This window comes from Geotrypetes seraphini, chromosome 1 (assembly GCF_902459505.1).
Source record: "Geotrypetes seraphini chromosome 1, aGeoSer1.1, whole genome shotgun sequence".
Classification (NCBI taxonomy): Eukaryota; Metazoa; Chordata; class Amphibia; order Gymnophiona; family Dermophiidae; genus Geotrypetes; species Geotrypetes seraphini.
Window position 1 is genome coordinate 538080035 of NC_047084.1, and position 27529 is coordinate 538107563.

At 43.8% G+C, this 27529-nt stretch overlaps 1 protein-coding gene across 1 annotated transcript in view; it reads left to right on the top strand.

Moving 5' to 3' along the window:
- The window catches only part of CAMK4 (calcium/calmodulin dependent protein kinase IV), a 312089-nt gene that overhangs the window by 215116 nt on the left and 69444 nt on the right, over nt 1-27529 (top strand). The window contains exons 3-4 of the mRNA XM_033929125.1: nt 4194-4256; nt 25395-25477. Of these exons, the coding sequence (XP_033785016.1) occupies nt 4194-4256; nt 25395-25477 (146 nt within the window). The remainder of the gene's footprint in view (nt 1-4193; nt 4257-25394; nt 25478-27529) is intronic.

Sequence of the window (27529 nt, forward strand, 5' to 3'; positions counted from 1 at the left end):
TGTCCATGGTGCCCCCAGTGCCTGTCCTGTGTCCTTAGTGCCCCCAGTGCCTCCTTCCCATGTCCATATTGTCCCAGTGCCTCCTTCCCATGTCCATAGTGCCCCAGTGCCTGTCCTGTGTCCTTAGTGCCCCAGGTGCCTCCTTCCCATGTCCATAGTGCCCCCAGTGCCTGTCCTGTGTCCTTAGTGCCCCCAGTGCCTCCTACCCATGTCCATAGTGCCCCAGTGCCTGTCCTGTGTCCTTCCCATGTCCATAATGTTCCCAATGCCTCTGTCCTGTGTCCTTAGTGCCCCCAGTATCTCTGTCCTGTGTCCTTAGTGCCCCCAGTGCCTCCTTCCCATGTCCATAGTGCCCCCAGTGCCTGTTCTGTGTTCTTAGTGCCCCCAGTGCCTCCTTCCCATGTCCATAATGTCCCCAGTGCCTCTGTCCTGTGTCCTTAGTGTCCCCAGTGCCTCCTTCCCATGTCCATAGTGCCCCCAGTGCCTCTCTCCTGTGCCCTTAGTTCCCCCAGTGCCTTCTTCCTATGTCTTCCCTTGCCTTTGCCCCTCCCCCTGAACCAGCCTGCCTGCCTACCTCCTTCCCTCCCTCCAGTGCCTGATTCAACCCCCCCTCACCCCCCCGTGGATTCAACCCCCCCGCTCGCCCTTCCGTCCATCCATGTACCGCCACTGCCTGCCAGTCTGCCTCCCTGCTGCGCCGATTCAAACCCTGGGCCGCCGCCGCTGCTTCTTCTCGACGTCAATTTTGGTAGTGAATTGTAATCACCAAGCCAAAGAATTTTAGTCTTCAGCTTATTAAGTTTAAGGAAATTCTACTGTGTGCACGTGTTCAGATCCTCAGTAATCCTTGTTAAGTAGTGTAGGGTTTCGTCAAAGAACTCTGGTTAAGCACAGAAGGAAGATGATATTAGCGTAAGAGAAGGTGTGGACTAGAGGAGAAAAAAATCTTGTTCCCAAGGTTCTTGGATATATGTTAAACAAAGAAGTGGAGAGTCCTGTTGAACTCCACAAAAAGCTTTCCAGTTTTAGGACTTCTTATTTATGAAAATCATTTTAATACCACTCCATGCATGCCCATCTCATTCAGCTTTAGAGGTATCACTGTTTCAAATGCAGCTGAGATATCGAACTGCAGCAAAATGGACTGTTTGCACGTTCGATGTTAATTCTGACAATACGGATTCAGTACTGTGATCCTGAAACCATGTTGTGAGCTATGAAAGCTATCTGTCAGGTTTAAGAAGTCTGATAATTGTACATTAACACAGAATTCTAGGAGTTTTGCAGGCCATGGTATTCCAGCCACCGGCCTAAAATTTTCCACTTTGGTTAAGTCTAATCTCAATTCCTTGGGAAGAGGACTCTGAGCAATGGATGATATTGGTTTTGGATATATACCCTTACCCAGGCATGGGTTGACAAAATTTGTCAGACATAATAGAAAGCCTGGTAGGGCATGCTTTATCATATTAGCTGGGCAGATATCTAAACAGTACCATGTTACGTGCCAGCGCAGGAAAGAGACTTGCCCCAAAACACATTAACATTTGCAGTAACTTGCCTGCCAGCATGTGCTAATCACATGGTGGTTTTTTTATTTAAGTTTTTTAGGAGGTGGGTGTGTCATGGGCAGGGAATGGGCAGAGGAGTGCTATCCAGCGAATGCATTCACATTAGCATGCACAAACTGGCTAATATAGAGTTAACGTGGAAGCACTTACCACCTCTTAAATAGGAGGCAGTAAAGACTCTCATGCTGACATTTATTGATACTGTATGCTAATGGCAAAAAACAAAAGGAATTGACCCCAAAATATCCACAAAGAAGAAAATCCAGAGAAAACCAAAAAAAACTCTGTGGAGTGACGATGTTCCTAAATGGACTTTATTTGAAAGTGTCAAAGTTCCAAAGGTACACTGAAATCATCCACATAAAATAATTCCATCCACATAAAAATAAATCATTGACATAAGAGCCTTAAAGGGCCTAGTCTGCTAGGGATATAGGACCCAACATGGTCTGCATTTTGACACAATTGTTTCCCATGTACTCACCTTTATAAGACCTCCAGGGACTCCTGAAGAAGACTTTTTGTCGAAACGCGTACCGTGTTGGGTCCTGTATCCCTAGCGGACTAGGTCCTTTAAGGCTCTTATGTCGATGATTTATTTTTATGTGGATGATTTCAATGTACCTTTGGAACTTTGACACTTTCAAATAAAATCCATTTAGGAACATCGTCACGCCACAGAGTTTTTTTTGGTTTTCACTGTATGCTAATGTGCATATTACTGTGCAACTGGAAAACATATGTTTAAAAGCCTGCAATTATGCTGAATTAGGGTTACCAGAAGTCCAGATTTACCTGGACATGTCCTCTTTTTAGAGGAATATCCGGGCGTCTGGATGGGTTTTCAAAACCCGGCGCTTTGGGTTTTGAAAACCATTGAGCTCGGGGCTGTCTCTGGAAGGCATGTGCACATGCGTGGATGTGACGCGATGACATCACGTGCATTTTTATGCACATGATATCATCGCGGTGTATCTGTGCATGTGCAAATGCCCTCCAGATGTGGCCTGAATAGATGGGGTTTGTTGGGGGCTGGGGTTGGGGGCAGAGCTATGTGCGGAACTATGCTGAACTAAATCTGGCCTTAGTGCGTGGGAAAGTCTAATTTTGAAATGCCCTAAGACCGGATTCTGGCTCAATTTAGTAAAAAGGCCCCTAAGCTCTTTAGTTATTATTCATGTGCCTTATGTTTAGCACATAATTTTATAATAGGTTGTCTAGCTTGGCAGTCCAGTAAATGCCTATTTGGGGGCTATTTTGTAAAGACAACCTAGGCATCTATGTGCTTTATGAACTAGCCTCACAAAACCTGCAACAGTCAGGGGTAGATTTATACCTGCTTGGGAGTGTACATCACAACTCTGTCCTAACTTTTTCAGCAGCTCAAGGTGAGTTATTCAAAGAAACAAGGTATTTCGCAGATCCTAGAAGGCTTAGAATCTAATTTTGGCCTTTAAGCAATGGAAGTTAATTGACCTGAGCAAGATTACAAGAAGCAGCAGCGAGATTCAAACTAGAGAGTTGCACGGGGACAGAAATTCCACCCATCCCCGCCCGTACCCGCCAGGATCCTCTCCGTCCCCACCCGTCCCCGGCAGGATCCTCTCTGTCCCCACCCGTCCCCGGCAGGATCCTCTCCGTCCCCACCCATCCCCGTAAGGAATTACCTCTATCCCCGCCCGTCCCCATAAAAAGCAGCAATTACTTCTGACAGGATCATCAATTCCACAGTTTCTTTTGCTGTTTTCCTTGTGGAATCTCTTTGGTGGAACCCTTTTTTTGTTTTCTGTTCAGGTAATTAACTTATAAACCCCCTCTTTTTCTAAGGCTGACGTGTCCATTATATTATATGGACGAACCCTTCTTTCAAAGCATTCCATCCCCGTGGGAGTCCCGTTGGCTAGAGGGGGGTCCCCGTGGGAGTCCCGTGGGTTATGGGGGGATTCCCGCGATCCCCGTTCCCGTGCAGACCTCTAATTCAAACCAGGTTTCCCTGGTTGTCACCCTGTTGTTCTCCTGCACTCGTACACAATAGGTTACATAAAACGAGAGTGAGCATTCTCCACACCTAGTTCATGTGTGTATAACCTCTGAGATAATTTTATAAAAGCCCTTTTCCACAAGTAAAAGAGGGTTTACCAGCATAAAAAAGTGTATAGAATTGCCCTCTTTATTGTACAGTATAATATGAATAAATATGTTAAAGGTCTGAATTAAAGTTCCTCTAAGAATCGTATCTTACGAGTGGATTCCGGAGTCTGTTATAGGGGGAAACGCCCTCCAGGGTTTCAAGACAAAGTTGGACAAGTTCATGCTAAACTGGTGAGACTGGACTCATTTGGAGCACTGGTCTTGACCTAGGGGCCGCCGCGTGAGCGGACTGCTGGTCAGGATGGACCACTGGTCTGACCCAGCAGCGGCAATTCTTATGTTCTTATTCTTTGGAACTTGAGAGATGTTTCACTGAAACCAACATGCGGTAAGAATTGTCCAACAATAAGGTTGCACATGTGCTTGAGAAATCCCTGCAATTTACAAGACTTAAAGTTTAATTTCAGGAAAATTTTTCTGTTATAAGCATTGCATTTACAATTTTGCTTTTCTACTTTTTATTTTGACCAGGTAGACAAGAAAATTGTTCGAACTGAAATAGGAGTTCTGCTTCGCCTTTCACATCCTAATATCGTAAGTTCACATTGCAGTAATTTTCCCTGCAACAGCCTTTAATAATTGTTCTGCCATTGCATTTGATTTGTATGCATCTGATCTGTATGGACAGGAATTGTAATGTTTCCATTCTTTAGTAATCCATCAATATACTGCACATTTTAGGTCAATAAGCTGCCTTTAAAAGGTCCTGTTAGAACCTAGATATCCTCTTTTTATACAAAGAACAACTACCATATTTTTGGGACCATAAGACGCACTTTTTCCACCCCCAAAAAGGGGGTGGAAAAGGGAGTGTGTCTTATAGACTGAATACACAGCGCGCGGTGGTCCAGCGCAGTTTCCTGGACGGCTGCCTTTGTCTTAGAAGAGTGACGCACAACGCAGGAGCATGACCTTTGTGCTTCCTACCTGAGATACCTTTCTCACCCAACAGACAGACAATAACCAGTCTAAAGTATCCTCCAGGCAATCAGTAACAAAGGCACTTAAAGATCCGCTTATTGACTCGAACAGAGCCAAGACAGAAGTTATATTTTCCAGGAAACGTATTATCATGTAGGCTCAGGATTAAATAACATGGCTACCACCGCTACCGACCAAATATCCTTGCTTCAGACCTAATGTCCCCAGCCACGAGTGTGTGCTCATTCCACTCTCCCTCACACCATTTGATGTATATACCCAATGCTTTCCTTTTTGCTGTAATTGCCCTCTGTCCTCTCCCCTCCCAGCAATATACTGTATACGCACGATTAACCATGTACCTCTAAAATGTTATGATTATATTGTTTCTTCCCTACAATATAGAATGTACCACTACCCTTGCACCCCAAACACTGTGAATGTACTACTGTGACCTGTTCTGAGCTCCTGTGTAGGACGGGATATACAACTGAAATAAATAAATAAATAAAAAAAATTAATAAAATAGGCTGGTATGGCTCTACAAATAGGCGTCCACAAATAGCTTGGTTTTCAACAGCTTTTTAAAACTAAAGCAGTCAGTGCTTAATCTTAGATGTCCCGACAGCTTATTCCAAAGTGGCATTCCAGCCACTGAAAACATGTTAGATTTTGTAGGTGGTAAGGGCCTCCTATATTATCTGTGGTAACATAGATTCACAGACTTGTTAGCGCAGGAATGCCCTCTTATATACATCCTCAAACAAAATACAAAAAACTTTTTAGTGTGTGGTTAACACATGCATATTCAAAATCTGTTGCATGATGCTTTGCTATGCACAATGGTAGTCCAGTTTGTTTTTTTTTTTTTTGCTGCATTGGGTGCACAATAGCATCTAACACAGCTCAGTAAAAGGGCCTCTAAGTTTGTATCGGAAGAAATGTAAGGTTAAGTCACTTGCTCAAGGTCACATAAAGCTGCAATGAGATCTGAACTGGGCATCCCTTGTTCTCAGATATGTATTTTGACATGATTTTATTTCTTAGCTCATTTTTTACCATTAGCAGAAGGAATTACTATCTGTTTTCCATTTGTAGCATTCCTTGTAGTATGTCTTAAATTGGTTTAAGGGGTATCTGTTTACTAGATCATATACAGCAGTGTTCTTCAACCTTTTGACACCTACGGACCGGTGGAAATAAAAGAATTATTTTGTCCGCAGACTGGCGGTTGAAGAACACTGGGCTAAGTCATGGGTCAGACCCTGCCCATCTCCACCCCAGACCCCACCCCCATAATAGTACTAATTGTAACACCATTTTTTCCATTCATCACCTTCTCAACATTCATTCCTACCAGAACACAGATAACCCCTATGCAAACCTGGCTGTTTTATGCCACCCCCGGTGTTATCTTCGCGCCGGCTCCCTCTTCTTCACTGCCACAGTGCACAAAGCCGCAGACAGCGGCTCCTCACGCATCCCGCGCCTCATCCAGAAGCATTCCCTTTGACATTGCATTGTCAGAAGGAAGGCTTCTGGTTCAGATGCAGGATGCGCATAGGAGCCTCTGCCCGCGGCTTTGTGCACTAAGAAAAAGGGAGCCGGCCCATGATTACACTACATCAATTGCACCGCGGACTGGCAATTGAAGAACACTGTCTTGGGCCCGATGAAGATGCCTGGCCCTGTGGACCAGCAGTAAATTTCTGCGGACTGGCACCGGTCCATGGACTGGCGGTTGAAGAACACTGATATACAGCATAATGGAGAGCTATCTGCTACATGTTTTGTTTCTTGACATTAACCGGGACTCTAGTTTCTCAGTTATGGCCCCTATTCTTTGGAACTCCCTACCGCTATACTTAAGATCTGAAAACTCGCTTAAGAACTTTAAATCACAGTTAAAAGCCTACTACTTTGTAAAGGCATTTGAATCATCTTATAGGTTTACAGTGTTCCCCCGCGAATTTGAGGTTGGAGAATCGCGGACTCACTAATTCACGGTATTCTCCGACCACCTCTTCCTGTACTAAATTCAGGCTACACCAATAAGGAGCTGCGTGTCAGAGCAGTTCCTGACTGGTGTAGCCTGACTTTAGCAACAGGAAGAGGCGGTCGGAGCATACCGTGAGTGATTTTACACCCGCCTGCGCCCCAGCTGCTTTCTCCTGCCTATAAAAACCATATTTGCAGTTTTTCACAATTTGCGGGAATTCCTGGAACGGATTTCAGGGGAGTACTGTATACTCCATCACGAACACTTTTATTTTCTCTTTTTTTATTTTTTATTTTCCATCCCTTCTGCCCTTCATTGTTTTCCCTTAATATTCTTCCCCATATTATATTGTAAACCTTCCCTCCCCTAGTGAACCCATTGCTATCTTGTTTGTTTCCTTGTTTAGGTTACTGCCCTGTTTGTTCTATTTTTACTTTTTAATTAGTTTTTATCCCTGTGTTTATTATTGTAAACCGCTTTGATTTGACAATTCTTGTTAGTAATTGCGGTATATGATATAAAATAACTATAACTATACATACTTTAGCATTGGAACTGGTTCATGAGGGCTTTTTTTACAGACAGCTATGCTGATGATCTTATAGTCATGATTCCTGTCTATTTGGATCAGGTCAAAAGAATGGCATAGCATAGTTCAGATGACTTATCCCCCCTTTTATTAAGACTATCCCCCCTCCCCCCCATTTACCATGCCGGCTTAAAGTAAAAACCTCTAGAACATCGTGATAAAAGGGGCCCTATTATATTAATAAGCTCCTGGATGACACAATTTAAATTAATACAAAATACAATTAAAACTAAATTTCTTAAGAACATAAGACTAGCCTTACTGGGTCAGACCAATGGTCCATCAAGCCCAGTAGCCCGTTCTCATGGTGGCCAATCCAGATCACTAGTACCTGGCCAAAACCCAAGGAGTAGCAATATTCCATGCTTCCGATCCAGGGCAAGCAGTGTCTTCCCCCATGTCTTTCTCAATAACAGACTATGGACTTTTCCTCCAGGAAATTGTCCAAAACTTTCTTAAAACCAGCTACGCTATCCGCTTTTACCACATCCTCTGGCAATGCGTTCCAAAGCTTAACCTCTGAGTGAAAAAATATTTCCTCCTATTGGTTTTAAAAGTATTTTCCTGCAACTTCGAGTGTCCCCTAGTCATAGTAATTTTTGACGGAGTGAAAAATCGATCTGATCCACTCCACGCAGGATTTTGTAGACTTCAGTCATATCTCCCCTCAGCCATCTTTTTTCCAAGCTGAAGAGCCCTAACCTTTTTAGTCTTTCCTCATATGAGAGGAGTTCCATCCACTTTATAATTTTGGTTGCTCTTCTTTGAACCTTTTCTAGTTCTGTTATATTTTTCTTGAGATAAGGAGACCAGAATTGAATGCAATACTCCAGGTCAGGTCGCATCAGGAGTGATACAAAGGCATTATAACATTCTTAGCCCTGTTAACCATCCCTTTTTTAATAATTCCCAAAATCTTGTTTGCTTTTTTGGCCGCTGCTGCACATTGGCAGAAGATTCATCGTATTGTCTACAGTGACACCCAGATCCTTTTCTTGGGCACTAACCCCCATGGTAGACCCTAGCATCCAGTAACTGTGATTTGGGTTATTCTTCTCAATGTGCATCACTTTGCATTTGTCCAAATTAAATTTCATCTGCCACTTGGACGCCCAGTCTTCCAATTTCTTAAGATCTGCCTGCAATTTTTCACAATCTGCATGCGTTTTAACAGCTTTGAGCAGTTTAGTGTCATCTGCAAATTTAATCACCTCACTTGTCGTTCCAATTTTCAGATCAGTAATAAATAATTTAAATAGCACTGTTCCCAGTACTACTCCCTGTGACACTCCACTGTTTAATCTCCTCCATTGAGAAAAATGACTATTTCTATCCGATAACCAATTCCTAATCCACAACTGATCTTTGCAACCTATCCCATGACTTTAATTTTCTCAGGAGCCTCTCATGAGGAACTTTGTCAAAAGCTTTCTGAAAATATAGATACACTACATCAACTGGCTCACCTTTATCCATATGTTTATTCACACATTCAGAGAAGTCAAGCAAATTGGTGCTCAGATCTTCTTTGGCTGAACCCATGCTGACTCTATCTCATTAAATCATGTTTGTCTACGTGCTCCACAAATATATTTTTTAAATAGTTTCCACCATTTTGCTCTGCACTGAAGTCAGGCTTACTGGTCTGTAATTTCACAGATCTCCCCTGGAACCCTTTTTAAAAATTAGTGTAATATAGGCCACCCTCCAATCTTCAGGTACTACAGACGATTTAAGCGACAGGTTACAGATCACTAACAGCAGGTCAGCAATTTCATGTTTGAGTTCTTTTAGTACCTTGGGATGTATACCATCCAGTCCAATTGATTTATCACTTTTTATCTTGTCGATTTGGCTTAGTACATCTTCCAGATTCACCAAGATTTCTTTCAGTTCCTTCACCTCATCACCCCTGAAAACCATTTCCGGTTCAGGTAAATCTCTTACATCTTCTTCCGTAAAGACTGAAGCAAAGAATTCATTCAGTCTGTCCGCTATGTCCTTATCCTCCCTGAGCGCCCCTTTTACTCCTTGATCATATAATGGTCCCACGGATTCCCTTACAGGTTTTCTGCTTCTGATGTACCTAAAAAAATTGTTATGAGTTTTTGCTTCTTTTGTACGTTTCTCTTCAAATTCTCTCTTAGCTTTCTTTATCAGTGCTTTGTATCTAACTTGCCAGGGCTTATGTCTCTTCTTATTTTCTTCATTCAGATCTTTTCCCATTCTTTAAAGGATGTATTTTTTGGCTCCAATAGACTCTTTCATTTCACCTTTTAAGTTTCAAGTTTATTAAAAAAAATTTTATACCGCTTATTCAAATTTCTAAGCGGTGTACAACAATAATAAAAGAGAAATCATTAAAAGAGACAAAACCAATTAGTGTTAAAATATTATACAATATGGTATCAAGTTAGTGGACTTTAACATAAACATATATACTAACTGGACACAATTGGGAAGGTAGGACTGAACTACAAAAATTTAAGATAAAGCACACTTAGGGATAAGACAACAGGTAGGGAAAGGGACTGCCGGCTCTCGTTTCCTCTTCTTTCAACCTTTGCTAATATGTGGAATACATCTGGTCTATTTTTAAATAACATCCATGCCTGGTTTACAGTCTTAACCTTTGCAACTGATCCTTTTAGCTTATTTTTAACCATTTTCCTCATTTTATCATAGTCACCCTTTCGAAAATTAAATGCCTCTACAGTTGATTTCCTTTGCGACATCACTCCCGGTATCAGCTCAAATTTAATCATATTATGATCACTGTTTCCCAGCTGACCCAATGTTGAAGAACCCATTTGCATGTCATTGTCGGAGACTGCTAGAAGCTCACTAAAGACATAGATAATCTATTTTGATAATCTGCCACTGAAATGCATGCAGGCTAAACTGTTGGAAAACAGTTTAGCGACAGTGTTAAAGTTGTGAGAATCTGGCCCCGACTAAAGATGCTGCATAGGTAGCATTCACAACCCAGGGGCTTGGTGGGGGAAAGAAAAGATCAAGTAAGGAGAGGAAGTCCTCATTAAGGGTGACACCAGGTGGCCAGGTTTATAATTCAGGACTGAGGGTAAATGCTCAAGGCTGTTGCTGCAATGACCAGATTAACAGTGGGAGAATCAGTTGAGATAGGGGAAATGCCTCTGAGTAATTGAAAATGAGGGCTGTCACTTATAGATTCTTTTAGTTCGTCAGGCACTCACTTTGCAAAACTTATTTGCTCCATATCATAAAGATGGTGCCAGCATCTTACATCAGATAAGCTTTAAAGCTAAAAGAGGAGCCAATCAACTTAGACCAAAGACATCCAATCCAATTTGTTATTTAAGCTGCGGGAGGCCACTACCTGTAGTTCAAAGACCCACTGTTCTTTATAATTCAGTAATCACTCATAATCGGCAGCTTCTACCCACAAAATACAGAGCCTGTCCTTGATTTGATGTTTATACTGTAACCAATGAGAAACTAAAGGGGCTGAAATTTGTTCCATTTTAATTCTAGATTTATGCGCATTCAAACAGATTAACAGGCAGTGGCGTACCTAGGGTATGTGGCACCCGGGGCCCATCATTTTTTGACACCCCCCCCCCATGTAAAAATTTTATTTATTTTTTTTTTTTTTTGCAATAACCATGAAATGGAATAAATGGTCAGAATAGAAACAGGCAGTGAAAATTTTCTTTTATTGAACCTCATATATGTAACCATTATTCCAAACATAACACAACATAAATTATGTCTAAATTGTCATGACATTAGAAGTACATATGGAGTAGTTGCAGGTGATGCTTGGGACAGTTCTGATTGTGTTAGTTCGGTTTTATGTGTTTTTTGAATAGAAGGGTTTTTATTTCTTTTTGAAGGTTTTGCAGTCTGTGGTTGATATCAATTGGTTGTAGAGTTGGGGGTCGAGTGTTGCAGCTCGAATGGCTAGGAGGTTGTCGAACAGTTTTTTTCTTTTGACGTTTTTGGTTGGAGGGTGTGTGAATGGTGCACAAGTTCTCCTATGTCTGTTTGAAGTGGATTGAATTATTTAGCTGAAGAAATTAGTTACCCCCCATTCCACACACATTAATTCTCTTCCATTTTTGTTCCCATTATAAAAAACACTGATAAGTTCCCAGAAAAAAAATACATTAAAATAAGAAGTGAAAACAAAGGCCCCTACAGATGAGAACATAACATAAGAATAGCCTAACTGGGTCAGACCAATGGTCCATCATGCCCAGTAGCCCATTCTCATGGTAGCCAATCCAGGACACTAATACCTGGTCAAAACCCAAAGAGTAGCAACATTCCATGCTACCGATCCAGGGCAAGCAGACACTTCCCCCATGTCTTAATAACAGATTATGGACTTTTCCTCCAGGAATTTGTCCAAATCTTTCTTAAAACCAGCTACACTATCTGCTTTTACCATAACTTCTGGCCACTTCATTTTTAAGTTTAGATCTTTCCTTTCAAACAGAGACCTTGCTAGATGTCAAATACAGCACAAGGTAACTTCACATGGACTTAGCTGTGCAGGAAATGTGAATCTCCTCATACACCCACCATATAGTGCAAAAATGTGCAAAGGTCTGTTTTTTTCTTTCGATCACTACATAGCCTAATGCCACACAAGCAGCGCTGTTACAAACATATTCTGTAGGTCAATGCTAAGGATAACAAAGTTTCCTTCCTTGGACCAGAAGGAGATAAACCACTGGAAGAGATCCCAAAACAACACCCAAAGACCCACTCAGTGTGTGAATCAGTTGAGTGGAGTGGACTAACTGGGGGGTGGAAATGGGCCCGGAGTTTGCTCAGCAGAATTTCCCAGACCACCTCTTCCTCTCAACACATTGACACGCTGCCACCATCACCACTAGGAACACCTCACTGGGTAGGCCAGCTATGCTATAAACTTTATAAAACACATTATTATATTTTCTTATAAAGCACATATTTTAACTGACCTCTCTGACATCCTCAGCCTTTCCATTCACAAAAATAGAAGGAAGAAAAGTTCCCATTTCCTGCTGTCTCATGTCCCCGGCCTATACAATATTTTTTTTCTGCAGACCCTTCAAAAGTCTGACCAAATCCTCGTTTCACTTGCATTATAAAGTACTGAGGATGCCATCTCTCCCCAATCCCAGGTCCTAAAGTCTAAGACAGTAGCGCAAACTAATGCTGCCAGATACAGGAAAAAATTTTTTTGATTCGATTCAGCCCTATTGAATTGGTTTTTCAATTCGATTTTCCTGCCCAGTTGGGTGATTTTTTTCAAAACTCCTGGTGGGTTTTATAGCTTTTTCACCCCCTTTGGCTTCTCCTAACCACACTGGCGCTGTGGTGTAAATAAAATAAAGAAACAAAAAGGACTTTTCCTCTTTCTGTTAAATCCTAGCTCACGTTTGCAGTCCAACACCAGCTCTGGCAGGATACACATTTCAAATCTGACATGTTATAATCACAAAACAGAAAATAAAATTAATTTTTCTACCTTTTGTTGTCTGGTTATATTTCAAATCTTGTTGGTCCAAGGCTCTGGTTTTCTTCTGATAACTTGCTTGCCAGGGTCTCCTTCTTTCTGCATGCTAACCATCCATCTGCCAACTCTGTCCTCCCTTTCCATTTCCCTTCCCTTCCCAGGAAGTCTGGTATCTTTCCTTTTTTTCATCTCCCTCCACAGATCCACCTTTTCTTAAATACCCTTTCATCCGGCATCTCTCCCTCCTTCCCCACCATCCCAGAGTCCACCATCTCTCCGTTTCTTTTCCTAATTACCCTCCTATCCAGTATCTCTATCCCTCCTCCACACCATCCCTTGTGTCCAATTTCTCTCCCTTTCAGTTCCTTCCCTCCCTAAATCCCATGGTCCATCATCTCTCTCCCTCTCCTCTATTTTCAGACCCATTATTTCTTCCCCCCCCCAAAGTTTGGCATATGCATGTCTCTTTGAACACCCCCTTCCCTCCGTGTACTTCTAAATCATGGTCCCCCCCCAAAGGCCTGTCCCCCCTTAAAGGTCTGCCTGTCCCACCTTGAAGGCCTGCACCCCCCTTGAAGGCCTGTCCCTTCCCCTTGTAGGCCTGTCCCCCCCTTGAAGGCCTGCCTGCCTGTCCCCCCCTTGAAGGTCTGCACCCCCCGAAGGCCTGCACCCCCCCGAAGGCCTGTCCCCCACTTGAAAGCCTGTCCCACCCCCTTGTAGCTTCTCCCCCCCCCTTGTAGGCCTGTCCCCCCTTGAAGGCCTGCCTGCCTGCCTTTCCCCCCTTGAAGGCCTGTCCCCCCTTGAAGGCCTGCACCCCCTTGAAGGCCTGCACCACCCCCCTCGAAGGCCTGCACTCCCTTGAAGGTCTGCACCCCCCCCGAAGGCCTGTCCCCCACTTGAAGGCTTGTACCACCCCCTTGTAGCTTCTCCCCCCCTTGTAGGCCTGTCCCCCCCTTGAAGGCCTGTCCCACCCCCTTGTAGGCCTGTCCCCCCCTTGTAGGCCTGTCCCCCCTTTAAGGCCTGCCTGCCTGCCTTTCCCCCCCTTGAAGGCCTGTCTACCCCTTGAAGGCCTGCACCCCCCCTTGAAGGCCTGCACCCCCCTTGAAGGCCTGTCCCCCCCCTTGTAGGCCTGTCCCCCCCCTTGTAGGCCTGTCCACCCCCCCTTGTAGACCTGTCCCCCCCTTGAAGGCCTGCCTGCCTTTCCCCCCTTGAAGGCCTGTTCCCCCCCTTGAAGGCCTGCACCCCCTTGAAGGTCTGCACCCCCCCAAAGGCCTACACCCCCCCCGAAGGCCTGCACCCCCCTGAAGGCCTGCCTGCCCCCCTTGAAGGCCTGCACCCCTTGAAGGTCTGCACCCCCCCCCGAAGGCCTGTCCCCCCTTGAAGGCCTGCCTGCCTGCCTGCCTGTCACCCCCTCCCCCTTGAAAGCCTGCTTGCCTGCCCGCCCGCCCCACCCTGAAGGCCTGATGCCCCGACCCACCCCGAAGGACCGCTCGCCCCCCTGGCCTCCCCGCACCACCTATGAAGCAGCCGCAGCAGGATCGCGAAGTCAGCGTCAGCGATCCCTGCGCTGCTTCCTGCGCCACGGTCCCGCCCCTCCTCTGACATCAGAGGAGGGGCGGGATCGCGGCGCAGGAAGCAGCGCAGGGATGCTGACGCTGACTTCGCGATCCTGCTGCGGGCTGCTTCACAGGTGGTGCAGGAAGGTCAGTGGGGCGAGCGGTCCTTCGGGGGTGGCGGGGGACTGAACGGCAAGGCCGGGAACACCCCCTTAGGGCTGGTACCCGGGGCGGCCCGCCCCCCCCTAGGTACGCCACTGTTAACAGGTCTTGGTGTTCTACCTGTATAGATCAAAGAGCAAGGACAGATGATGGCATAAATAGCAAATGCTGTATTATGAGTAGTCTCGTTTATTCAACAAAACTGGAAAGGAAGAACTAATAAAGTAAATTTCACTTAATATATAAACTTTCAACCTGAGAGGTGCTCAGAACCTTGAAAAACAAGGTGGAATAAATGCTAATGGGGACAAGCCCCTATAGACATTTCAGTGTTCTATCATTGCATCCTCTCCCGTGTTAGAAAGAATATAGTGAACCCATTTTTCCAAAAATTGAGTTAATGTCCTAAAACAATCATGTGAACAAAATAATAACTTCAGCGTTTTTTCAAAAATGTGAACTTAGCTTGCATGGGTGCTTTAGGAAGCTGTCTCACTCCAGCGGGCTCTAACGCGTTTCGCCGCAAGGCTTCTTCAGAGAGCCGCCAAACAAGCTGGAACTGAGTGAAAACTTCTTCCTTCCTCATCACCCATCACCCGTCACCCGTCACAGTTTTCACTCAGTTCCAGCTTGTTTGGCAGCTCTCTGAAGAAGCCTTGCGGCGAAACGCGTTAGAGCCCGCTGGAGTGAGACAGCTTCCTAAAGCACCCATGCAAGCTAAGTTCACATTTTTGAAAAAACGCTGAAGTTATTATTTTGTTCACATGATTGTTTTAGGACATTAACTCAATTTTTGGAAAAATGGGTTCACTATATTCTTTCTAACACGGGAGAGGATGCAATGATAGAACACTGAAATGTCTATAGGGGCTTGTCCCCATTAGCATTTATTCCACCTTGTTTTTCAAGGTTCTGAGCACCTCTCAGGTTGAAAGTTTATATATTAAGTGAAATTTACTTTATTAGTTCTTCCTTTCCAGTTTTGTTGTATGATTCTGCTCTTTTGGGAGACATAGTTTTAAGTTTGACCCAGTAGTTTTCATTGGTTATTAGTCTCGTTTATTGGCATAAAAGTATCATCCTGAAAAGATAATGGTCCAATTGTGTCTCTCTATAGTTAGATTGCACCATTGGGAATTACCACAACTAGAATGCTTCTCCACATTTGTTGTACTGTATAATTCCTTAAAAATTCTTATGAGATAGATATTCTCCAACATATTTATTATGTTGTAAAAGCTGCAACTGGGTAATCCAGTGGAACAGATAGAAGGCTTAATACAGCGTATCGCAAACTTTGTGGCGCGGCACACTAGTGTGCTGTAACAGATTCCAGGTGTGCCCCAACGAGATGCCAGTAAGGAGGAGAGGCGCGAGTTGATTGCTTAAAGGATGTGTCTCTCGTGGCAAGAGGCACATCCTGTAGGCAGTCAGCCGGCACTGACGACTCTTCTCCTTGCTGGCATCTCTCCTCCTCTCTCCGCACCTCCCCTCCTCCAGGATCCCCCGCCAAAAGTGATGGGTTCAGGGTTGCGGCCAGATGCACAGACGTCGACATGATGATGTAACACTTCCATGCACTTCCGGGTGCCTTCCGGCCGAAAAGTTTGCGGGACACTGGCTTAATACTTGCCAGCATAAGAAATACAGAGATCTTGTTTCTCGCTATCTCTTTTGGTAGTTCATCTGGCTTTAGCTTCATTATAGATCATATTATTTCAATTGTTTAATTCATACAGCATTTATAAGGAAAGGGCAGAGCAGAGTATAAATTAGTTAATTAAACTATAAAACAAGCCAAGGTTTATAAAACCAGAAAACAAAATCAATAACAGTATAAATTTTGATAAGTCAAACGGTGAGTCATCAATATAGACCAACCGTTGGAAACTGAGGGGACCAAAAGTGAAGTAATTGCTTAATGCGGTAATTAGAGAGCCAGAAAGCAATTGCAGCTTGCCATATAAAATTTATGTTCAGAGGGAGTTGTTCCATTCTAGAAGTGTCGGAAAATGAGAGAACTTTATAATGGACTTGAAATAAAAGATGAGGTAATATGCTGATCATAGAGCAAGTGGGGAAAGTATAAAGAGCCTGGCTTATAGAATTCATTCCAACTGTTCTGCATGTGTGTATCTGTGTGTGTGTGCATAAATGTTTGTATATGTCTTTCCTTTGTATGGGTGTTTGTATATGTCTTTCCTTTGTATGGGTGTGTGAATGTCTGTGTGTTTTGTTTGTGTATACTGCATGTGTGTGCATGTGTCTCTTTTGATACTTTTTTTGGTTTGGGTGTACAGTATATCTATTAGAGAATGACAGAGAGATGGGGCTCATAGTAATCTATGGTTATGGTAAAGAAGCAGATGGAAAACTACAAACAGCTCTGCGTATTTTCCTGCAATAAATTCAATAAGTTGGTTACTATGTTGCCCCGTCTCCCCATCCTGGTCATGGTGTCCAAATAATAATGAACTTCTACTTCCTCTATATCAGACAGACAAACCGTAAAGAAAGATGGGGGTGGGCATTTACACCCAATCCTAATTTCCAATTGGCCACAATAGCTGATATATCACTTCCTGTTCCTCTATGATATCTGCAAATGACAGATGGCCAGCTTCCACTCAATTACTGACCAATGCAAAGTGGTGCAGGAATTGTTAGAGTAGGGTTTAGATTTCAGGATGTATTGTTTCATTCCATGTGTTTCTGTAATGTTAGCCTGATGATTTTAATTTTAGCATTTCAGCTTCTGCTGTTAGCTGCTCTTTATTGGTGGCTTTGGAACACCCAGGAAATGAGGACAAAGAGCAAATTGTCCCGAGGTGATGAGACAGATATGATGGAGACCCTGACAGTAGACTTGGCTAGCAGGTCCTAGATGTGGTCTTGGACCACAATGGTGCTTGGCCCCTTTGGCTGTTCTGCAGCCTACTGAATGTGAAGGAGGGATGGAAGATTTCAAGACTGTTTCCTGACTTGGGACTACTGGTATCTGAACTAGCTTTCCTTTATTTTTTGTGGTCTTATGAAAGACAATCAAATAACAAATGTATCTTCAGTGTACTGATAATAATAAAACAATAAAGCATATCAACCTCTAGAGGCAAAATTTATGGATTGGGATAAACAATATATGGTATACTGTATAATTATTTTTCCCCCGTGGAGGATTCGATGACAGTGGCGGTTAAATTTCTGAATGAAACCATGATGAGTATAAAGGAGTGGTTGGATGAGAATAGGCTGAGATTGAATGTTGACAAGACATCCTTAATATACCTCTACAGAGACCCTCAGCAGAATTTGCCATCTTCAGTCATGCTGTTGGATTCTATAGTTGAAGTGCCCTCTGAAATATTTGGGAGTGATTCTCGATTCTCAGTTGTCATTCAGACAGCATGTGTCTGCGATGGTGAGGAAGACATACTTTAAGTTGAGGGTACTGCATACGTTGTCTGATTACCTATCATGGGGCGATTATAAACATGTCCTTCAGTCAGTTATGATGTCTAGCCTAAACTATTGTAATACTTGGCTTGCCTTCTACTGTGTTTCATGTGTTGCAGATAGTGCAAAATTCCATTATAAGGACATTGTTTAGATTAACAAGAGGTGAGCATGTATCCAACTATTACATCAAGTTATATTGGCTTAAGATTGATTTCCATGTCAGGTATAAGATGCTGTTGGTAGTTTATCAGAGTCTGCATGGGCTGGTTCCCAAATACCTAATTGACTGTCTATCGTATTATATTGCGCTTCTGAAGTTGCATTCCTCTGACCACTGGGATTTGAAGATCCCATCGAGAAAGAGCTAAAATTGCAAACAATAAGGGCGGGTGTGTTCTCCTGTGTTGGTCCAAAGGAATGGAACAGGCCTCCGAAATATATACGGCAACAGGGGAATATGAAAACATTTAAAAGCTTGCTGAAATGCTATTTGTTTTGCAAAATGAAATATGGGTGAAGAATGAGGGACTACATTTGTGGCTATGTGAAGACATGCTATGAATATTTGTGCTTAATCGCTGCTAACTGTTTTATGTTCTTATGTTTTTTAGATTGTATTTTTATATGGTTTTATGTTTGTAATGACATTTATTATGTTTGTTAATTTGTACTTCGCTTTGTATAAGGCGAATAATAAACACACAATACAATACAAATTGTCATCTTTTATGTAAAAACTGAGGATTGTGATCATAAACTCCATTTTGTAATATGTAGGTTCTCCTTGGTTTCATTGATCTGATGAGCCCTGAAAAACCTGGCTGGGTGGGTAAGAGGATAGAGAACTATTACATAGTTAAATGTCAGGATTTTGGATTTAGCAGTAGTATCTCAAGACTAATTGGGGGATGGAAAGGCAATGAAAGGGGATGGGACTTCTGCATGTTGAGTTAATTGGAGAAAGACTAAATATTCCAAAACTTTGGAAACAAAGGGAAGATTTGAGATTGGTCTAAAGTTTGAAGCTTGTGATAAGTGAATGATAGGATATACTAAGACGGTTTTCCAATCTACAGAAATGATTCCTTTTTCTAAACTCTTTACATAAGAACATAAGAATAGCCTTACCAGGTCAGACCAATGGTCCATCAAGCCCAGTAGCCCGTTCTCACGGTGGCCAATCCAGGTCACTAGTACCTGGCCAAAGCTCAAGGTGTAGCAATATACCAATACAGAGCAAGCAGTGGCTTCTCCCATGTCTTTCTCAATAACAGACTATGGACTTTTCCTCCAAAAACTTGTCCAAACCTTTCTTAAAATCAGCTGCACTATCCGCTCTTACCACATCCTCTGGCAATGCGTTCCAGAGTTTAACTATTCTCTGAGTGAAAAAAAATTTCTTCCTATTGGTTTTAAGAGCACTTCCCTGTAACTTTATCGAGTGTCCCCTAGTCTTTGTAATTTTTGACGGAGTGAAAAATCGATCCTCTTGTACCCATTCTACTCCACTCAGGATTTTGTAGACTTCAATCATGTTTAAAAGTAAAGGTGATAAGCCATGATAATTAGCAAGAATCCAAGATGATGGAATTGGATTCAAGATACAAGTTGTTTTATTCATCGTCATAATCATTTTTTTTAAGGTTGTAATTGTAGGAATGTTGAATTTTAAACTAAACTAAACCTTAAGTTTGTATACAGCATCATCTCCATAAAGATAGAGCTCGACACGGTTTACAGGTAATTCAATAAATGAGGTAAGAACATAATAAGAAATTAGAGGTCATGAAGAGGATAGCTAGTTTTACATTTTAAATAGATAGCTTTACGTTTTGGACAAAAGCCAGGTTTTCAGATGCTTTCGGAATAATTGGAATGAGCCTAGGTTCCGCAGTGGGGCAGGGAGGTTATTCCAAAGCTCAGTGAATTTGAAGAAAAGGGATTTCCCTAATTTACCTGCATACATGACATCTTTTAAAGAGGGGAAAGATAGTTTGAGTATGTGAGTGGATCTGGTTGTGTCAGGTCTCAAAGAATTCCAGGATAGTGGGATTAGGGGTGGAAGAATGCCATGTAGGATCTTGAAAATTAGGCAGGTACATTTAAAGTGAATCCTAGAAATCACCGGAAGCCAGTGAAATTTTGACAGAAGTGGGGAAACATGATCAAATTTGCTTTTTGCGAAGATCAACCTAGCCGCAGTGTTCTGGATCCGCTGAAGTCTTTGAAGATTTTTCTTGGTTAGACTTAGATAGATGGAATTACAATAGTCTAGTCTGGAAAGAATAATTGATTGTACAAGGCCAGCAAAATGTTGTTGGCGGAAGCAGGATCTCACATGTGAAGACTAAAAAAACATTTTTTTACCAGAGAGTTGAGATGATCATTAAAGGAAAGTGTAGAGTCAATAATGATGCCAAAAACATTGCTTGAGAATTCGATCTGCAGTGTGGGACCAGAAGCGTGGGTAACTGATCTAATTTTGGGCCAAGCCAGAGTAGTTTTGTTTTGGACTCATTCAACTTCATTTGTACAGAGAGGGCCCAGGATTAGAGTTTCATTATGCAAGCTGTTATATTTTCGGTGAGGTTAGTGAGGTTCGAATCTATCTCAAAAAGGACAAAGATGTCATCTGCATATGTAAATAGAGTTTCAGAGGGAGATAGATGGAAGAAATTCAAAGAAGACATATAAATGTTGAAACGAAGAGGAGACAGGGGTGATCCCTGGGGAACACCACATAGCGGTCTCCAAGGAGAAGACATGGTTCCATTCATGTTAACAGTGTAAGAGCGGGATCGTAAAAATTTTGAGAACTAGTCTAAGACTGTGGAATCAATGCCTATCTCAGAAAGTTGATAAATTAAGATATCATGGTGGACAACATCAAAAGCCGCAGATAGATCGAATTGTAGTAGGTTAACAAACTTATTACGAGATTGAAGTTGTTGAATCTTTGAGATTAAAGAGGCCAGCAGGGATTCAGTGCTGAAATTGGGTCTGAAGCCATATTGGCAAGGTAATAGAATGGAGAATCTCTCTAAGTAAGATGAGAGCTGAGTCGATATAATAGCCTTGAGCATTTTGGTCAGGAGAGGAATATTTGCTATAGGACGATAGCTGGAAGGGAAGGATGCGTCTAGATCAGCTTTTTTTTTCAGTAATAGGGTCAGGGCAATGTGTCCCATTTGTACAGAAAATAGGTCAGATAGTAAGGCTGAGTTGATAAGTCTGGTGAGAGATGAAATAGCCTGCGCAGGAATATTCTTGTAAAGGTAGGAAGGGAATGGGTCCAGGGCACATTTGCAGGATAATTTGTGGCACAGTTTAGAGACCTGGGCTTTGGATACATGCTCAAAGACTGTCCAGGATCTGTCTACTGGGATAGGGTTAGTGTTGCTGGGCACTAGAGAGTTGCGCGGGGACAGAAATCCCACCCGTCCCCACCCATCCCCGCAAAAATCCCACCCGTTCCCGCGAGGAATCCCCTCCGTCCCCGCCCGTCCCTATAAACTTCAGAAATAGTTATTTCATTTAATTATGCTACTGAATTAAAGGCTCTGGTAGAGACCCATTTACAAATAAGCAAAGATACTTTATTAATTTGGAAATATTAATTGGGAAGAATACATACTTTGTAAATGGGTTTCTACCAGAGCCTCTAATGTAAATATACAATATAAATAAATACTCAGCTGATGAGAACCCCCAAGCTGTCAGCTGAGGACTTCCTTTGCAGTTGGCCGGGGGTCCCTTTTGCAAAGCTTGGCAGGCAGCAGTAGCGTCCCTGAGTCACAGAGGCTAGCACCTCAGTGGCTCATGGATGTTGCCATCGACTGCTGTGCTTGTTGGAGGGGAGTTCTGGCCATCTCTAGAGGAGGTCCTCTGCTGGCGGTGCTTGGGGATCCCACCAGCCACAGCAAGGGTCAGCAAGTCCTTCAACATTGTAGAAATAAAACCAGAAATGCATTTCCTTTTCTTTTGAACACAATACAAAGACATCTGCTATATATATTTCCCAAAACTAACATATTGAGTCCTCCCACCATTGTTCCAGGTCTTTCTGTCTGTCTCACTCTCTTTGTCCTCCCTCTCTCCAGGGCCTGGCATCTCTCTCTCCTCAGTTCAGTGTGTTTCCTCTCTCTACCCCCTCTAGTCCAGCATCTGCTCTGTCTTCCCCTTCCTTTTGGTTCGTCTGCATTCCAGCCCCTCCTCAAGGTCCTTTTCTGTCTCTCTCTCCTCTCTCCCCCTGTCCAAATCCAGTGTCTCTATGGGTTTACAGTCAGCTAAACTCTAGGTTAAGTGGGATATTCAGTATTTAACAGACTATGGTGAATGGCATAAAGGAAGGATTGAGTTTTAAGCATAGTCCCATTGACTTTGGCAAGTTAAGTCTTGAATATCAGTCCTTTACTAGCCAAATGCTCACTTCAGTCACAGAATGTCCCCAACATACCTGGTTTTCAGTGACCCAGAGCCATTTAGGTACAGTGAAATTGCTTTGAATATCCCCCCCCCCCCCGCCCCGAGACAACCACCTCTTTGGTGCTTACAACGAGCTTTGGAAATAATCACTTAGCCCTGAACTTAGCCCTGAAACAAAAACACCCTAGGATTTAAAAGCTTATTTTCCTCTTAAAGCGTGCAGTAAGGTAGCTCCTCCATGCCTAGGCCCAATGATCCGTCTCTATCCCTGACCTCCTTGCGACCTGTATTACATCGCTTCCTACCGCTGGAATGGAAACAGATCCGGGACTAGAGCTTTGATATCCCTGAGGTAATAAGCCCCTTCCCAAGCCCATGCTCCTCCGCGCGGCAGATGGAAGGCTGCAGGGCGGCCATTGGTGAATTGTTTACAATTGCTGCTGGCGACCCACAGCAAGTGGAGGGAGGTGAGAAGAGGAAGAGAGGGCCGGAAAAGTGAGAGGAGAGAGGGAAGTGATAAATGCAGGCTCCAAGGCGCTGGGAAGAGGGTGAAAGTGCAGAGCCTGTGCTTGAGAGGAGGGCTCTGCACCGGGTGAGCTGGCGGGGGGACAACCGGGTGCTAGGGAGAACACTGCTCGTCTTCCATTTCCTGCCTGCCCTGCTGCAGCACACATAGCTGACCGTAAGTTTTCCATAAGCCCTCCCTCCGACGTCAGCGCTGACATCGGGGAAGACTTCCGATTGGCTATGTGTGCTGCGGCAGGGCAGGCAGGAAATGGAAGACGAGCCTTGCGGCAGGGCAGGTAGGAAAATCAGACGAGTCTCGTGGCTTGAGCTGTATTGAACCCCGCGGGATCCCGAGACCATGAGGGGCATCCCCACGGGATCCCCATTCCCGTGACTGCTGATGGAAAGAGCTTCTTATAGTAGCAACCTTTTCGTTGAAGAATTTTGACTCTAAAGATGGACATGTTTATTGGATGTAATGAATTAGGGTTACCAGATGTCTGGGAAAACCTGAACATGTCCTCTTTTTAGAGGACTGTCCGGGCTCCCAGATGGACTTTCTAAAACCCGGCATTTGTCCTAGTTTTGGAAAGCCCCTAGAAGTTCCGGCTGCATCTGGAGAGCCTCTGAGCATGCCCTCCAGACGTGACTAGAGCTTGTCGCAAAAAGAGGAAGCTTTCTTGGGGCAGGACTGGAGGGCGGAAAAGGGTGTAGCTAGAGGCAGTACTGGGCAGGGCTGAAGATGGAACCAGTTGGGGCTGGGGCAGAATGGGACGTGCTGGAGGTGGAATGGAATGGGATCATGTGTCTGGGGTTTTCTTTTTTTTTTTTTTTAAATATGGTAACCCTTTAATGAGTTAAAAGACCCAATTCTGACAGGCATTTTTTGGGAAATTCCCCTCCATATGCACACTTACACTCAGGGGCTCATAATAATAATTAAAAAAGTACCCATAACCAAAGCTGGTTTTAGACATATCTAAAACCAGCTTAGGCCTTTCCCCTGCCTCTAAAGCATAGAGCGAAAAGAAGCGTTTTTAGAGGAGGGGAAAGGGCGGGAGATGGGCCGACCTACACTTAGGCGTACGGCAGGTATAACCAAACCTTTTGACAGGTTGCCTAGTCGGCACTTATACGTTTTGACTTAAACCAAGTCAAAACAGGTATAAGTGCCGAAAAATGGCGGCTGGCGCGATCAGCTCAGCGGCCCAGCAACCTACCCACCCCGCCACTGTAACCATCGCGGCAGGAGAGATGGCTCATCTCCCCTACCACGATGCGATCACCCCTCTACTCGAACTGCCGCAACCCGCAGCAGGAGAGATGCCCAATCTCTCCTGCCGCGGTTTGTGGCAGTTCGGGTAGAGGGGTGATCGCATTGCGGCAGGGGAGATAGCCAATTTCTCCTGCTGCGATGCATCACCCCCCCAACAAGATTGGGGTAAGAGGGAGCCCAAGTCCTCTTGTCCCGGAGAGATGCAACCCCCCCCCAACAATCGGGGCAAGAGGGAGCCCAAACCCTCCTGCCCTGGAGAGTCGTGACCCCCCGCCGATTATGATCGGGCCAGGAGGGAGCACACCCCCCACCCCCACTAAGATATGGGCAGGAGGGATCCCAGGCCCTCCTGCCCTCAATGCACCCCCTCCCACGATCGCCCCCCAAATCCCATGATCGGACCACCCGCCGACCCGTGTGACCCCCCGCCGACCCCTCAACCCCCCCACCCACCCCCAATTCCCCTCTCCGTATCTGTAGAAGTTGGCCGGACAGTGCCAAGCCATCCCTTGAATGGCTGGCCTTAGGGCCTGATTGGCCCAGGCAGCTCAAACCCCGCCCACAGGTGGAGCCTGAGGCGCCTGGGCCAAACAGAATTGGGAAGGGGTGGGGGGAAATAAGTTTTGTCATTATTTCTATCAAGTTTATTGTGCTGTAATGTTAATATTTTATGTAAATGCATCATCTCTTGTGCACAATCGTAGTTTTAAAAATGAATAAAGAATTAAAAAAAAAAAAAAGACGACGCTGTTCGATAAATTTATTTCTTATCACGATCCATTATTATTGAAATTGTATTTTTAAAGTTCACAACTTGTATTTTTATTGAATGTTCAAATTTTTATGTTCTGTATTTTGCTGATTGTCTTAGTGTAAACCGCCTAGAACTTTTGGTTATGGCAGTATAAAAGAATAAAGTTATTATTATTATTATTCCATATTGATGCTGCCTTATAAGAAAAAAGTTGCTCAAGTAGCTTTTTGGTGCAAATGCCTTTAAAAGAAGGATACATAAGCCTTACATTTCTGGTTTGTCTGAGATAGTTCTCCAGCAAAAAAAAAAATCTTACAAACGAAAGAAACTCTTCTGGCATGTCTCCACAAAATATGATGTGATGTCCTCAGTGTCATGTTGAATAATTGATATTTCAGTGAAGACTGAACTCGGTAATATGTTGATGTTTGGCCAGTTTCGTTCATTTTGAATTTACCAGTTATCATTTCAACATAGGATATCTAGCAAAAACAAAGAAAATAATCCTAATGTGTATATTGACTACAATTGTATTGCAGATAAAACTATTGGAGGTATTTGAAACACCCACTGAAATCAGCTTGGTTCTGGAGCTAGTAACAGGCGGCGAACTATTCGACAGGTGAGTGCCACACAGAATAACTGAAAATAACTAGATTCCTTTGACACATTCTCTGTGAATAATGCATGATAAAAAATGTCTTAACTTTATAGGGGGATAATTCTATAACATGGGCACTAAGATTAATGCATCCAGTATGTACAAATAATGGCATTTATATGTGTATGTGTACACATACATATGTAACTTCTAAAATTCCACCTAAGGAAGGGAAGTTATCAATTTGGGCTATCTTTAAGATGGGTTGTTTTACCATGTAGTTAGGTGCCATCGACTCGTGTTTGAGTCCTAGCAACTTGATGAATTACAGACCAAAAGAAATCGGTTTTGTGCTAGTCATAGTTGTTTTCAACGGTGTCCAGCCATCTGGTTGCAGGTTGCTCTCTTCGCCTGGCTCTTTCGATCTTCCCAAACATGATGTCCTTCTCCAACGATCTTTCTCTTCTAATGGTGTGAGCAAAATAACAGTCGTAACTTCATCATTTGGGTTTCGAGTGACATAGCCGGTTTGATTTCTATGTTTCTATTCCACTTCAGGTTATTGAGGCCACCAGTGTGGCGGATTTTAAGGCCAGATGGGATAGACATGTGGGATCTATCCGCAAAGATAGATAGGGAGGATCACTGGAGTGGGCAGACTTGATGGGCAGTGGCCCTTATCTGCCGTCTATTTCTATGATCTCTTCCAGAATCGATTTGTTAGTTCTTCTGGTGGTCCATGGGACGTCTAAAATCCTTCTCCAGCATCAAAGCTCAAATGAGTCACTCTTTCTGACTTGTTTCCTTAGTGTCCAGCTTTCGCATTCATAATTGACCACTGAGAAAATGAGTGCATGGACAAGTCTGATCTTCGTCTGGAGTGTTATTTCCTTGACATATTTTACCATATGTCATACTATTTTAGCACAGAGTCTCATTGCACAAAATGAGACTGGGACCCTGTGCTAAAATAGCATGACCTGTGCTAAAATAATCCATCTTAAATACTACATTGATAACTTTTTCCCTAAATGCTCTTCTATCAATGTCACTGTTGGCATCCTCATCATAGTAACATAACATAGTAAATGACAGCAGATAAAGACTTGAACAGTCCGTCAAGTTTGCCCATTAATTACATGCATTATAAATTCATGATTAAATTAAATCATCGTTTTATAAAAATATATTTCTAGGCCATAGACTGTAAAGTCTGCCTGGTACTGTCCTTAGGTTCCAACTATTGGAGTTGCCGTCGAAGCTAACTCCAGCCCATCCAACCATCTCGTCACTTGTGGATACATACCGTAAAGTCTGCCCAGCAACGACCTCATGTTCCAAGTTATTGGAGTTCCCATCAATGTCCTTCCTCTTAGGCACCAGCTCTGTGGGTGCTGTAGGCGCCCGAACACCCCCAATATTTTGGGAACCTCACATGACGGCAGATGTACTAGTTGCCCTCGGCCCCGTGGCTTTATAGGGTCCCCCAAAGGCCGGCATGCTTCCCCCTTGTCTCCACCCTCATCCAGCATCCCCCTGGCTTTTCCAGTCTAAGTTTAAAAAGTAATTACTATCTGCCAAGGATCACTGACACTGCAGCCATTCTAACAGGCTGCCCGCAGCCTCCGCTGCACTTTCCCTCTGCCTCAGTCTGTCCCAGACTGAAACAGGATGTTACGTCAGAGGAGGGATGGGACTGTGGCAGAGGGAAAGTGCAGCAGAGGCCATGGGCTGCAGTGCCAGTGATCTTCTGCAGACAGTAATTACTTTTTAAACTTAGACAGGAAAGGCCAGGGGGACGCCGCAGCCTGTTAGATTGGCTGCAGCATCAGCCCTGAGCTTGCTAACCTGGGGAAAAAAGGCGCGGAGAGGAGGATCAGTGCCGGCGCCAGCTGATTGCCTACAGGACATGCCTCTCACCGCAAGAGGCACATCCTGTAGGTAGTCAGCTGGTCCCGGCACCTCTCCTTGCCGGAGTCTCGCTGCACACCCTGAATCTCGCTACGGCACACAGTTTGTGATACACTGCTGTAAATCCAGGGCTGTGGAGATGGTGTCGAGGAGTTGGAGACA